The sequence below is a fragment of the Eriocheir sinensis genome, chromosome 4, assembly GCF_024679095.1.
Source record: "Eriocheir sinensis breed Jianghai 21 chromosome 4, ASM2467909v1, whole genome shotgun sequence".
NCBI classification, from domain to species: Eukaryota; Metazoa; Arthropoda; class Malacostraca; order Decapoda; family Varunidae; genus Eriocheir; species Eriocheir sinensis.
In genome coordinates, this window is record NC_066512.1 from 23,812,348 (window position 1) to 23,826,205 (window position 13,858).

Sequence of the window (13,858 nt, forward strand, 5' to 3'; positions counted from 1 at the left end):
CATCGCCTGAGGGACCTTGGCAACAGGCGCCAGGCCGCATCATTTACCCTTCCTCCACCATGGAAGACTCACGTCGTGCACAGCCAAGCAATAGATATTATATAATAACGTAAATGAGAGAGAGAGAGAGAGAGAGAGAGACCCTCTGCGGAGAGTGATGGAGTGCTGTGGCAGAGCGCGGTCTCCCTGAGCCGCCTAAAGGCTCAAGTTAGAATCGACAAACTATAGATAGAAAAGCCACGCCTAACCAGCCGGCCGAAGGAGCACCTCACTCGATAGGGAAATTTGGCAGACTTTTCCCAACGGGCTGGTCCACTACAACGAAAAGAAAGAGGAGACAAAGGGAGATCACCGGGCTGGCTACAAGTTTATTCATACTTAAACTGCAGCATCTCTTAAACATGTATCACCGTATCCTACCAGCTACTTATGCAACTTATTTAGACTTACGACATTGAGGGTCTGAAGGCCTTGTAGCTCCCCTTTTCATCCTCTGCAGGGGAACAGCGTTTAATGGTCACCCAGGATGCAAGTTAGAAATTATGAATAGCCTATATTGGTAGTTATATATAAAAAAATACTTGATTGCTAGGAAAAAACCTGCTAATCTTATATAAAAAAATATTTGTTTCTCGAATGCGCGGCGAGACAACAGAGGCCGCGGCGTGCGTCTTGACTTCCTCGTGTGCACAGGTATTTATCATCCTTTTTCCTTCCTCATCGTGTTTTCCAATAGTTCATAAGGTTATTAGAAACATGGAGTGTGTTGTGACTCTCTGGTATGATGGCTTTTAACTTTCCCAGGAGATTTTTTTTTTTCCAGACATTTAACGGATTATCTTCTTTCCCAAACCTTCATCTGTTCTTATTTTACTCTCCCCAACCATTTTTTTGTGACTTTCTGGTATGATGGGCTTTAACTTTTCCAGGAGAGCTTTTTTTTTATTTTCCAGCAGACATTTTATGGATTATCTTCTTTCCCAAACCCTCATCTGTTCTCATTTTACTTTCCCCAACCATTTTTTTCGTCAATGCCTCACTTATTCTGTGTTTTCTTACCTGTCTTTCCTGTTCTGGCACATTCCATAGTCAACAGAGGCGTGTGTCCTGTTTTCCTCGTGTTCACAGGTATTTATCATCCTTCTTTTCCTTCCTCATCGTGTTTTCCATTAGTATGTAAGGTTATTAGAGACATGGAGTGCGCTGTGACTTTTAGGTTTGATGATTTAGTTGTCGGTTAACATTCAGAGGAGTTTTTTACACGTATTTCATTATCTTCCAACCGAAACCATCTACTCGTTATACCTTTTCTAACCAAACTTTTCGCCAATGCCTTATTTCTCTGTATTTTTTTAACTGTCTTTTCTCCTCTGGCACGTTGTATTATACAACAGAAGTGTGTGTTGCGTTTTTCCTCGCGTGCATAGGTATTTCAGATCTTTATTCCATATGATGGCTTGCCTGGCTCCAACTCTTTTTTCCATTTTTTTTCTCTCCAGATATTTTATAATCCAACCAAAACTTTCATATACTTTTCCTTTACTTTCCCTAACCCATCTTTACCGTATTTTCCTGTATTTCCATTTCTCCACAACTGCCTTTCTTTTTATCACATTGTCTGCCATGTATTCTTTTTTTTCTCACATGCTTTTTATTCAATACCCTCCTCAGTTGCCCCTGCCACTAAACCCTTAAAATCACTAACCCTGTGTGCCTTCATATTATGACTAGAGTGTGTATTTTCGTCCTTTAACCATAATATGAAAATGTGTAGGCCTATGGTATTTTGAGAGGCAGAGCTAAACTACACATATACCTATGTCATTCCAGCACTGTGTTCTATTCCTGCTCTTGCTCTTTCATGTAATTCCTTTGCCTTCCAGTTATGTGTGATACATTTAGTGCATAGAAATTACAAGGAGCAGGCCGGCCGGCTGGTAAAAAGGCTGAAAATATCTCTCCACCTAAATAAAAAGAATCATTAGTGCATATATTTCCAAACTAAATTGTTTCTCTTGTTAACATTGATAATTTTAAAGCAAAAGTCGACACCCACCTCCATTCATTAAGTATTTATATATATATATATATATATATATATATATATATATATATATATATATATATATATATATATATATATATATATATGTACACTTGCTAAACCAATGTTATGTACGTATCAGGACTACAGGAAAGAATGGAGAGCAGCAGGATGGAGGACTCTCAACAGAAAGGAGCAAGGCCAATCTCCATAAACAACCTACTTGAGGATCTTGACATCTCCTCCTCCTCGGGCAGCTGTGAGGAGCAGCCTTGCCTTGCCGCTGCCAGGGTCAAGGAGGGCTGGAACCCACCACCTGGTCCCTCGACCACTAAGGTCTGCACACCACAGAGCACCATCAATGAACTGAACTACTCTTTAACATCCAGAGAAATCCTTGCAAAGGTGGCAGACCAGAAGGCAGCCACCAAGCACAGGGACTCGGAACACCACAAGTTGATTGACCTCGGCCTGGACTACGACAGTTTGACCTCTGATACTGATGACCAGGAAGTGTGTAGAAAGCTTAAGTGTGTTGAAATGAAATGATGTGTTAGTGCCTGCAAATCGTTCATACTTATATTTATTTTATTTTATTGTATTTATTTGTTTATTTGTTTATTTATTTATTTATTTATTTATATTTATTTTTTGGTGATATGTCATGATGGTGTAATGAAGTAATTTTGTTTGGTGTCTGCTTCAGGGTTCTGCAGGTCACACCAACAGCAGAGTCAACAGCCCTCAATCCAAGAACAATCCATGCAGTTAGTATTCCAATATCTTCACTAAATTTCTTTTTACCTGTTTTATGTATTTTACTGTAGAAATGCAGAGGTCTCTATATGTCTCATTCTTTTTCAGGATTAGGACAGTAAAAAGCTAAAATCTTGCTACTACATACTGAAGTTTCTCTTGCATCTTTTTGATCATGTTAGCAGCTTTTATACGTATATGTGTAATTCATGATAATGAACACCTTTTCTTGTATGTTCAGATGTTCTAGGATGTATGTGGATAACAGAGTATGAGTTTTCCTGTTTCCTTGACAGACACCAAACCCTGGACAATGAAGGATGTCATCAGGCTGCTGAAAGGAATGAAGAAGCAGCTCCCCAAGATGGACAACAAGGGCTGCCTCTACACGGCCAAGAAGATAGACTGGGAAAGAGTTGCCTTTGATTGCTTCACTGCTGAGGATTGCAAAAAAGAATTTGAAATTCTTCTCAATAGTATCAAACTGATGAAGTAAGTTTTTTCTTGTTTATTTTATGAAAGTCTTATATTATTTTTTCAAAGAAGGAATTAATATATTTTTACCTTGCCTGTCTTCTTCCACACATGGAAAGTTCAGTTTAAGTAAACAGAAAGGGAGAAAAACATTCTCTTAATTTTTTAATGGTTCTGTAGGAAATTATTCAAGAAGAGGACTTTGATCTCTCAACTATTTTACCTTGTTAGTGTTTAGTCCCTTAATAAAACACCCAAGGAAACAAGGCATTCTAATTCCATGTCATAATGATAAATACATTGTCATCATAAGTGACTATCTGTCCATCTATATCTCCAATGCCCTGCTCCCTTACGTGAATTTCCCTTCAGGGAGTGGCCACGGCAGAAATGTCTCCATCTCTACCTGCTCTGGCACTCCCTCTCAGCACACTCAATCCTGCTACTTCCAACTCTCTTGCTCCAATACTTGCTCACCCTATTGAACCACTTCACAAGTGGTCTTCCCCTGACATTGTCATAAGTGACAATAGTGCCTTTTATTTATAGGTTGTATACATTTATCCTTTCATGTTTCAGGACATTGACTGCTGTCATCAATGAGCTGGAGGAAAAAATACCAAGGGGGAAGTTGAAGACATTCCTCGTCCTGCAGCCACGACAGCAATTTGTGAGGGACTTTGCCGAAAAGAACAAGGGACTCATCACTGGGGTGGGTTTTGGGGGGGTACTGGGTGGATTCAGCCAAATTTGTAAAGCCATTAAGTATTTTCAAAGTCTGTGCTTGCCTTTTTCTAGATTGATATATGTTATCTGTAGAGAGTGCAAAGTAGTGGAATTTGTAAAATGAAATTCATAAGGTGGTTTGGACATGTTATGAAAATGTAGAATCTTGATTTTGTGAAGAGGGTGTTTGAGAGTCACATTGAGGAGCAGGGGGGAAGGGATGTCACTGATAATTCGTAGGATTGAGGAATAGAATAGAGGGGTGGAAGGAAGGATGCAGGGTTGTGATTGTTGCTAAAATGAAGTGTATAATGAAGAACTTTGGACTTCTGCTGTGGCAAAACTCTTGAGGCAAGCTGCTGGAAGGACAAAGACTTCAAAACTATGGAAAGTCTGAATATTTGTTGCATTAGTACAGAAGTAAAAATGGAGGAAGGCAGTGAGGCATCAATTTACCCTTGCACCAAAGCTTTTGATCTCTTTGAACAGTCTAACTTGTTTGCTGCAACGGCTGAAGCATGGAAGAAACTGCCACCAGAAGAGAAGGAGCAATACACACGGAACTACATCTTGGCCAAGGAGAAGGAGATTGCTTGCATGTAAGATTTGGTACACTTTCAGTTTTCTTGTCACTTAGAAACCCGCTCCCTTTGCATCAGATTGTTTCAGGTTGAGGTATTTTGTACAGTGGGAAAAATGTTCATGGAAGTTTAATCCTTAATGTTTAGATATTGGTTACTAAAAAGGGGATATTTTGGGGATTCTGTGTACTTGAAAAGATATATAATTAGAGTAATGAGTAACTTCCAGCATCATTTCAACTATTATACATAGGAATGATTAATAGCTTTGAGAAATATATTGTTTTGATTTGTCAAGTAACATTTAAAGAAGAGCTCAATGAAGAATATTGAAATTTGTTTACGTTCCAGGAGTGCTGATGAACCTCCTCTTCGACCTAAAATTCCCTTTGAGGTATGTAATGATGTGGTGACATGGTACAGGTAATGTTTATGTTACTTCACCCTTGAATGTTCCGTCACAAGAGCTTTACTGTTATAAATATGAGGGAAAAGAAAAGTGATCAGAAGCCTTTTATCTAGAATATGAATAAGTAATATGTTAATCACAAATCTGATTATAATTCCTCCTAAAAACTGGTTATCAGGACATGTACCCCCTAAATTTCTCCCTAATACCTCAGTTCTTAATAGATATAGGAGGTGATTTATCTTTGTAAGGTGTAAAAAGAGATCACAGAATTAAGATATCAGAGGAACTGTTTTGTGTGTTGGCATAGTCATAAATAATGGTTATTAGTATTGCTGTCCTTTGCCAGCTGTATTATGAAGACCTGTGCAAGAAAAAAGGAAAGAAGAACCTTGAACTGAAGACCATGGCTAGAGAAAAGTACAAGAATCTGAACCCCAAGAAGAAGATCAAGTACATAGCTTTGTCAGCCATTGAACTCTACACTTATGAGGTGAGTGCTGTCATGTAGCCACGGGTGTCAGGAAGGTTACTTGTAATCTCGATCTATTATCTTACTCTTACTGTAGTTAAAATTGTCATCTGTCATTATTTGGTCATTTATTACTATTACTCTAGTTGTCATATATTACTTTTTCTTTTCCGTGTGATATTACTATGTGAATATGAAATGGGCAAATTACTTTTGACATGATACTTCATGTGCTCAAAGGGTTCATTCAGCAGAAAATGATCTAGAGGTGTACATGGCCAAAGGGGAATGAGAGTAGCTTGGTAGAACATGTAACTGTGGATGAGGCACAGGACTGGACTAGAAAAAGATATTGGCAGAATAAGTGGCTCTATATATGAATTGGGATTGAGTTTTTATAAGAATGGTAGACTATGCTCCAAAGTTTGCATGGGGATTTATCAGCCAAGGATACCAAAGAGCTGAAAAGAATATTATTTCCTTTTAGCTTCAGGTCGCCAGATATCTCAAGAAGCAGCCAGACTGGGATGTCCCAGTGCAGCGAGGACCAAGCAAGGAGGACAGTGAAATGTACCTCAAGTAAGTGTCTTGGGAGTGTTTGCTCATTAAGGTTCAGGAACTGCTCATGAATACAACTTAGGGCTCTGTCATGGGTCAGGTTTCAGTTAAGAGATCATACGCTGTGAGTTATTTTTATAATGGTGAATGTTTTGTGTTTTCAGGTCCCTTGACATGTGGTTCGGTCATGGGGCAGGTTTCAATTAAGGGGCAGTTTGCTGTGACCTTATTTTAATGATGCTGAATGCTTGGAGTCATAGTTAAACATTTTGGCACCCAAGTACACATGTTTGACTAGGCTTTCGTAGGAGTTGTGAGCCTTTACAGGGGTAGTTTTATGACCCCTCTGGTAGTTTGACCCTTTTTCTGCACCATGAAATTGAAAACACTTATTAGAACCTGACTGATTTCCTTTTTGGCCTGTGGAAGTAGTTGATGCGAGAGGTGGAGGCATCTGAAACTGACCTTTGTCTCTACAGGTCTCTTGGTATGCCGCCTCGCCCCCCAAACACTGCCAGTCTTCTCTACTACCACCAGAAGTTGAAGGCGGGTAAGCTGGACCACATCCATGGCACCACACGGTTGTTTCATGCCACTGAGCAGTTCAGGCGGCTCTCAGAACACAAGAAGAGGAAGTACATACAGAAGAGCAAAGAGGTGGGTAATTTTCATGTGTTATTGTCTTATAGGAAAGTTTCAACCGTAATTCTGAGATCAACATTTTCATATTGTCATGAGTGGTATGTAGGTTTATATCTGTGTGGGAGAATAATATTTTTCCCAAGCCACCCAAGATTAAAACCCAAAACATAAGGCAGACACTCCAGCATCAAGCCAAAAGAAAGCCCATGGTTTACGTCAAGGCATTTGGAGTCTTTGCATCTTAAACTATTACTATATTATTTTAGAAGTGTCCATTCTCTCTCTCTCTCTCTCTCTCTCTCTCTCTCTCTCTCTCTCTCTCTCTCTCTCTCTCTCTCTCTCTCTCTCTCTCTCTCTCTCTCTCTCTCTCTCTCTCTCTCTCTCTCTCTCTCTCTCTCTCATACATTCATACATACATACATATTCACATACATTTGGTCCAGATTTAAGAAGACCCAGTGTTTTAGCATCAACAACAGTAAAGAAACTATAAGAAAAAATGTACGGGTCTGGAGGGAATACAGACCACTTGACTCCAGGGCAGCAGCAGCATCAGGAGGGGAGGGATGAAATTTCCCCTTGAGGTCTTAAGTGGATGATGGACAGGGTGTGCTAACTGCAGCAGGAGGGTTGAGTGTCACCAGATGAAAAGAGGGGCTGGCTTTTGTTGTTTGCTTTGTGTTATGGGAGGCTGCATCACACCCCTGCATCATCCCATGTGTTCTAGAAAGCTTTGTGCTGCTACATATATGCTAGTCATCCAATATTTGAATGTGGACACAAGGGTTGCTCATTGGATAGCATATTATTTATGTTATATGCAGAGAAAGTATGCAATCAGTAAATAAAAGAGTAATGAGCAAGTCAGAGTTATTGTAGCCTCTGCACTAATAGTATGGGTAGACACCAATTGCAGGAGCAGATTGAGCAGAAATATAAATATAAATCAGATGCCTACTTGTTCAAAAGCTACAAATAATAATTCATAGTTAAGAGTCTGGTTTGTTGCTTTTCTCTCCCTCGCAGATGCTTGAAGTGTACGCAGTGGAATATGGGATGTGGAGGAAAAAACAAAGTGAAGTTGTGCGAAGACTTGCCGACAAATTATTGGTAAGTACGTACTCTGTTTGTGGTTGATTGCCATTAAATTGTAATGCATGGATTGCCATATTGGTTCATGTTTTTCATTACACCGGGTATTCGATATATGCGAGTTCGAAATATGCAAATTCACTCATATGCGACTAACCTAAATGTGCCAAGTATTTGTTTTATGCGAGAAAAATTCGTTATTATGCGAGTAGCGGCGCTGGTGCGACTGGTTGGTGAGGTATGGTGGCTGACTCGCACTTGATGGCGGCGGGTGCAAATGTTTCCAACACTTTCCTCGCCTATAATTGACCTTTTACTCCCTCTGATCCTAAAGTTAATCCTCAGGGAATCCTCAGGTTTCATATTATATTTTACAGTTTATCTGTACTAATGTGCTTTATTGTTGCTTTAGTGCTTTATTATTTTGAAACGGTGCCGGAATATATAGTTAGAGGGTCGTGGAACATAACCCCCTATAATTAATGGGATGATAGGTTCGATATATACGAATTCACATTATGCGAGCTTTTTGCAGAACGTAACCCTCGCATATAACGAATACCTGGTGTATTGATCTAGAATACTTAGGTATTTAAAAGGGGAAAGGGAGAACAGGTGAGCTATTTGAAAACAGACTCAGATGTTGATAGTGATGGGGGCTCTATAAGTCACATGAGAGAGTGGAGTCGAGTACAAAAAAAGCAGATTTTTTTTATTTATTTATTTATTTATTTATTATTTTTTTTTTTCCTCCAGATTTCAGAGTTTTTTTCTAGACACAATTTCTTGCCTTTAAGTGTTTTGATGGCTGTTTGAGTATTGTTGTTTCCTGTTTGGATGAATTAGAGCTATTGAATTTTGTAAACAAGAGAATTCAGATTGTTGAACTTTACTGTGAGAAAATTTACTGTTCATCCATCGGTTAAGTTACATTTTACGACTGGGAAGTTGTGACGACAATTGTAAAACCACAGCATGTGGCATGTTGAGTAGTTATGCACATCATAGTGACTATTCACATGTTGAGGAAGGCTAGTATTTTCTACTATGGTCTTATCACATGCTGGACCCATGATCAGCAGCCAGTACCCTCCCAGAGAGCTTTGGAGCTCATTACCCCTGTCTGTTGGTACTGCTGTGAGCTCACATGCCACAACCCCATCTCCCTTGTTTAAGGGAGGACAGTAACCACTTTTTGTCAATGGCTCCATGTGGTTAGCATATTTGTTGTTCGTGACGGCAGTGCAAAGCGAGACTGGTAAGAGTAAAGCAGCGGGACGAGAAATTGGTGTGGCTGACCCTTTGAAGGAGTTTCAGGATGAGTTGGAAAAATTGGGAAAGGAGAATGCATATTTTAGAAAAATACTCTGCCTCAGGCCTACTTTAAAACAAAATAAGTTAATAATGCCATTGAGAACACATGTTATTTTGCTGAGGAGAGGGAGGCAGCAACAATTTAAAGGTATCATCATTATTGTCGTCTTCAGCCACTGTAGCACAAAGGCCTTTATGTTACTCAATAATGCTCTGGAAAATGTTCTAATTTAAACTCTTCCTGGTCATCTGTCTGCCTTGACTAATGTAATTTCTGAATTACTATTCTGTTATTTTCATTGTCAATCTGTTATCAGTTCTATGCATGATATGACATACCACAATGGAAGCGCAATAGTACAGTTCCCATGTTAGAGAAGCATAAACAAGATTGAGAGAATACAAAGACCAGCAACCCAGATGGTCCCCAGCCTGGCAAATTTCATGTACAAGTAACAGTTGCAAAAATGGGCAAGTCATCCTTAGAAGAGAAAGAAAGAAAGAGATGACATGATTGCAGTGTTCAAGAAGATAAAAGGAGTAGACAGAAGTGATAGAGGAGATCCTTCTGTATTGGATAAGAAAGCAACAAGGGGATGTGAAAAGAAATTTCAGAAAACAAGATGATTGAAAGATATCAAGAAATACAGTTTTTCATATTGATGCATTGAACATTTGAATAGCTGGGATAAATGTGATTTTCCAGTCCAGAAACTTCAATGAGTTTAAAGCTTAATATGACCAATTGAGACTCAGATTAGATCTCACGAGTGTATACGCTCTTTCCTTTATATCACAATTTGATAAATACAAATAGGTAGATACAAAGTTTCATTCACAGTCTTAAAAAAAGTGTTTGCAAGTAACCTTCTTCACACAGGGCAAAAAGCAAGTCTTACCTTCAGGGACTTTGTGTCGGCTGCAGAACGATTTTAGGGAGAAAGAATTATCAATGACCAATGAAGGAAAACTGGACAGAGAAGACTTCCACCTTCAGGAATCCGAGAGGCCTTGCTGTAGACACCTGTGGGAACATGAGCCTGACGAACAACTTTCTGAGGCCTCACAAGACAGAAACCTTCCGTCTCCAGACATGGAGAAACTTAAGCAGATATGCAAGCAGGATGCCTTCTTCAACGTCGACCAGTCGCTAGAGGAGAAAATGGACAAGATCAGTCTCATGGTGAGTGGGTATGAGTATCTCCCCAACAAGGCTAGAAAAAAGTTTGACAGTGCCTTCAAGAAGTGGAAGTACTCCCTGCAGGCGGCCATCATCGTGGACGTGAGGAGCCTGAAGAGGTCTGAGCAGCAGGAATTCCTCATGAAGTACCGGTCACTGTGCAAACGTTTCTTCAAGCGTGACATCTTCTGCACCATGTTTCCTGTTGAAAAGAACCCATCAAGCACTAAATCTCCACTTTCACAGAGCAGTGTGTAGTCAGTTTTTCACTTGAGGAGCACACATTAATGTATGCTCCTTTTAAGTAAGATGAATCTATGCAGGATGTGTGCAGATGGACCACAGTCTTTCCAAGGATTTATGCATGGCTCATCTACTTCTTCATGAAGGCCATACATATTTTTATCAGAAGATTGTATAAAGCATCCTTCTTTAGGGATTATTATATATGTTTATAAAGTACAAAAACTACAGTCATATAGATGGTGGGCAACATTGCATACATAAAAATATGCATAACATAAGCATACATGAATATAAAAGGTTGATGGGCAGTTCACTATCCTTGATACAGTGGTTCAGAGCAAAGGACTGTTAATAAGATGATTAATTTATTCTTAGCATGCTTGACAAGGTAAAATGAACCTGTGCATAAATTATAACTATAAGAACTTCATAAGCAGTGAAAAAAATACTGACTACAGGAAGAGCATGTCAGAGAGCTTCCTTCATCAACTATATGAGTTGGTAGTCACTGCTTCTGCTTGCTCTACAGACCTCATGCTCATCACAACTATTTTTGGCTATAGGCTTTGCTCATAAGTTGAAGGTTTATTTTTTTAATTCTGCATTTGTACAGGACACCATAATATTAAAAACACTAAAGCTTCTGTTTAGTTGCTCCTACATAATAACATCAGATAAATATAAGGTGACAGTTTGTTTTCTTTTAGCCATTCTTGGTGTCAGTTGTTAAGCTTATAATATTTGCATCTGTGATTCCCACTGCAGTGAATGGAGGCACATTACATTATTTTTATCATGTCAGGAGAGTTATCTACTTTTGTAAATCATCATTTAGATGGAGTAATACTGTTTTGTTTATAACATTATTAAATCAACACTTGCACAATTTATGGTTTTATTCTACCTCTAGGACACACACACAAACGCACACGCATACGCACGTACGTATGCACGCACGCATGCACTCATGTACGCACATACACTCACCCAACTCTTCTGTTGAAAGATATGTGCCAAAATAGGTGAAAGAGAGATCAGGAAAAAAACGTTTGGTTCGACAGAAGATGAGGCAGAAAAAATAGAAAGGCATACAGCATGGATGGAATGGTGCAAGTGACAGAACCGTGGAAGAGCCAGAGATATATTAGAGTCTAGAAAGGAAGAAAGAAACCTTGAAAGAGGCGTAACTGACAAGTGTGTTTATGAACCAAAACTGTTTTATCGTTTTGTCAGAGGCAACCTAAAGCTAAAGGAAGAAATCAATGAGCTAAAAGTGAGAGGAAAGGTCTATAAAGATTGGTAATGGAAGCTGAAATGATTAACAAAAGCTTCCAATCAGTTTACATTAAAGAAAGTGAGTTTGTGAAGAAAAAATGCCCAGAAATGCAACGCTGAAAGACATGAAAGTAGATGTGGAGGAAATGCAAAAACTACTAGAAGCCTAGATGTAAATAGGCCACAGAACAAGACGGGATCTGCCTAGGACTTAAACGCTTTCAAAGAGGCAAGTATCAAGACACCTCTCCATCCGATTTTGACCATTTTTCGGCTACTCCATCAACTATTTCCAGGAGCAATGAGAGAACTTGTTTCTTGAGCTGCCTCCTTTCCTGTGAAGAATGAAATTGGTGCTCAAATGCTGCAGTGAACTAGAGGAAAAGAAGAAAGTTGAGTCCTGACGAGTGATTAGTATTGGTACTCAGAAAGTTCCAAATTCACACAAACCACATTATGAACGGAAAGAGGAAGTTATGGCACCATATGTTTGCAGGTAGAGATCATGAGGAAAGTAATAGATGCAAAAGATGAAAGAGAGAAAAAATGAAGGTGAAAGTATATGTGTGCTGTTTCTATTTATTTTATTTATTTACTTATTTTTGAAGGGGCTGGAGGTGAGGTGCTTCCCGAGACCTCTAATCTTTTGTTTATTTAATTATATCAGTCTGCTCTATGTGTTGCCTTGTGTGTCATCTTGTTGGCGGGCTCATTTGTTTGGGTTGTAGGGGATGGGAGGAGGCTTCATGATATCAGTTCGTGTTTCGAGAGGTTTTCTGACTTTTCATTTGTTCCTTTACTTTGGGGCACGCGCCTTTTGCTGTTTGTCTATTTTTCTTATTTGAGGGGGTGGGAGGTTTCGTGTCTGCTGCTGTGTTCTTTTATATTACAGCGTGGGGGAGGGGAGTGAAACGGATCTCACATATCGATGCGTTTTCGGTAGTTCATGTTCCTTCAGTTTTATCGTTCCATTATCTTGGGGGTGATGTCATGATACCTGTGTGCCTTCTGCTGTTATTGCGAGTGGGCAGGGAGGAGGGAAGGAGGTTTAATTATATCTGCGAGTTCTCGTGGTGTCTTGCTTGCCTTCTGGTGTTTGTTTGCACGGGGTGGCGATGTTTGTTGTAGCCGCGAGGGTTTGCATGCGCCTCACGGGTCGCCGGCGTCGGGCAGGCCGAGGCTCAAGGTTATTCAGCTCCGGCCTATTGCATAATGTGCCGGCTCTTGAAGCTTGATATATATTCTCTCTCTCTCTCTCTCTCTCTCTCTCTCTCTCTCTCTCTCTCTCTCTCTCTCGTATAATGCTTAAATCGCGGTAATATATTCTGTGTTTACTGTCTGACCGTGAAAGTGTCTTGATAATAAGTTGTGTATAGTTTTTTTTAGTCGGCTCTTATAATATCAAATGCTTGAGTAATAACAGATAAATCAAGGCAATATATAATGTGTGTTTGTGTGTGTGTGCGTGTGTACGTGTATAGTGGGTGTCAACCTTTCAGGACGAACGTAACTTGCCCAACGCCTCAAAAAAGCTTACTATACTCGGAAAGGTTAAATAAAGCATTGTGATTTGCATTCGTTGGCAGAAGCAAGAAACGTATATACCGTGTGTGAAGATAGCTTGATTTGCATAGAGCTAGTTGATGATAAGACGACATATGTAGATCTACTAATAGAAAAGAAGATTGGTATAGGACACATGAACATTAAAGTGAGAAGGTAAAGACGAAGGAATAATAAATGGAATACGGTGTGAACTGAGGGAAGTAGTCTTATAATTTGATTTACATAGATTTACATAGAAAATCAGACCACACAGACCCCATGGACACAGACAGATAAATAACTAAAAACAGAGAAAGTAAAAGATATTAGGATACGCTGTGAGCTCGGGCAACTAGATATATAATTGGACTAACAAACAAACACAAACAAACACCCCAACAAACAGAGTAGGCTAGCTAAGACAAAGAAATAAGGAAAAACAAACAAACAAATAAAGGAGAAAGTGTTAGAGAAGGAATACCGTGAGCTGGGGCATCTAAATAAGTAATCGGACTAACAAACAAACAAAAACAAACATAGACAG

At 39.4% G+C, this 13,858-nt stretch overlaps 1 protein-coding gene across 3 annotated transcripts in view; it reads left to right on the forward strand.

Moving 5' to 3' along the window:
* The first annotated feature begins 543 nt into the window (after positions 1 to 543).
* Positions 544 to 13,858, forward strand: part of LOC126980459 (nucleolar transcription factor 1-like) — a 56,060-nt gene continuing 42,745 nt past the window's right edge. The window contains exons 1-12 of one of the 3 annotated variants that reach the window (XM_050830385.1): positions 544 to 693; positions 2,187 to 2,557; positions 2,751 to 2,811; positions 3,097 to 3,292; positions 3,854 to 3,986; positions 4,490 to 4,599; positions 4,933 to 4,975; positions 5,340 to 5,483; positions 5,950 to 6,041; positions 6,500 to 6,677; positions 7,689 to 7,772; positions 9,949 to 11,183. In XM_050830385.1, the coding sequence (XP_050686342.1) occupies positions 2,201 to 2,557; positions 2,751 to 2,811; positions 3,097 to 3,292; positions 3,854 to 3,986; positions 4,490 to 4,599; positions 4,933 to 4,975; positions 5,340 to 5,483; positions 5,950 to 6,041; positions 6,500 to 6,677; positions 7,689 to 7,772; positions 9,949 to 10,506 (1,956 nt within the window). In that variant the 5' untranslated portion in view covers positions 544 to 693; positions 2,187 to 2,200 and the 3' untranslated portion in view covers positions 10,507 to 11,183. Of the gene's footprint in view, positions 694 to 2,186; positions 2,558 to 2,750; positions 2,812 to 3,096; positions 3,293 to 3,853; positions 3,987 to 4,489; positions 4,600 to 4,932; positions 4,976 to 5,339; positions 5,484 to 5,949; positions 6,042 to 6,499; positions 6,678 to 7,688; positions 7,773 to 9,948; positions 11,184 to 13,858 lie in introns of those variants that run through there. The other 2 variants (XM_050830401.1, XM_050830392.1) reach the window with 2 other exon arrangements.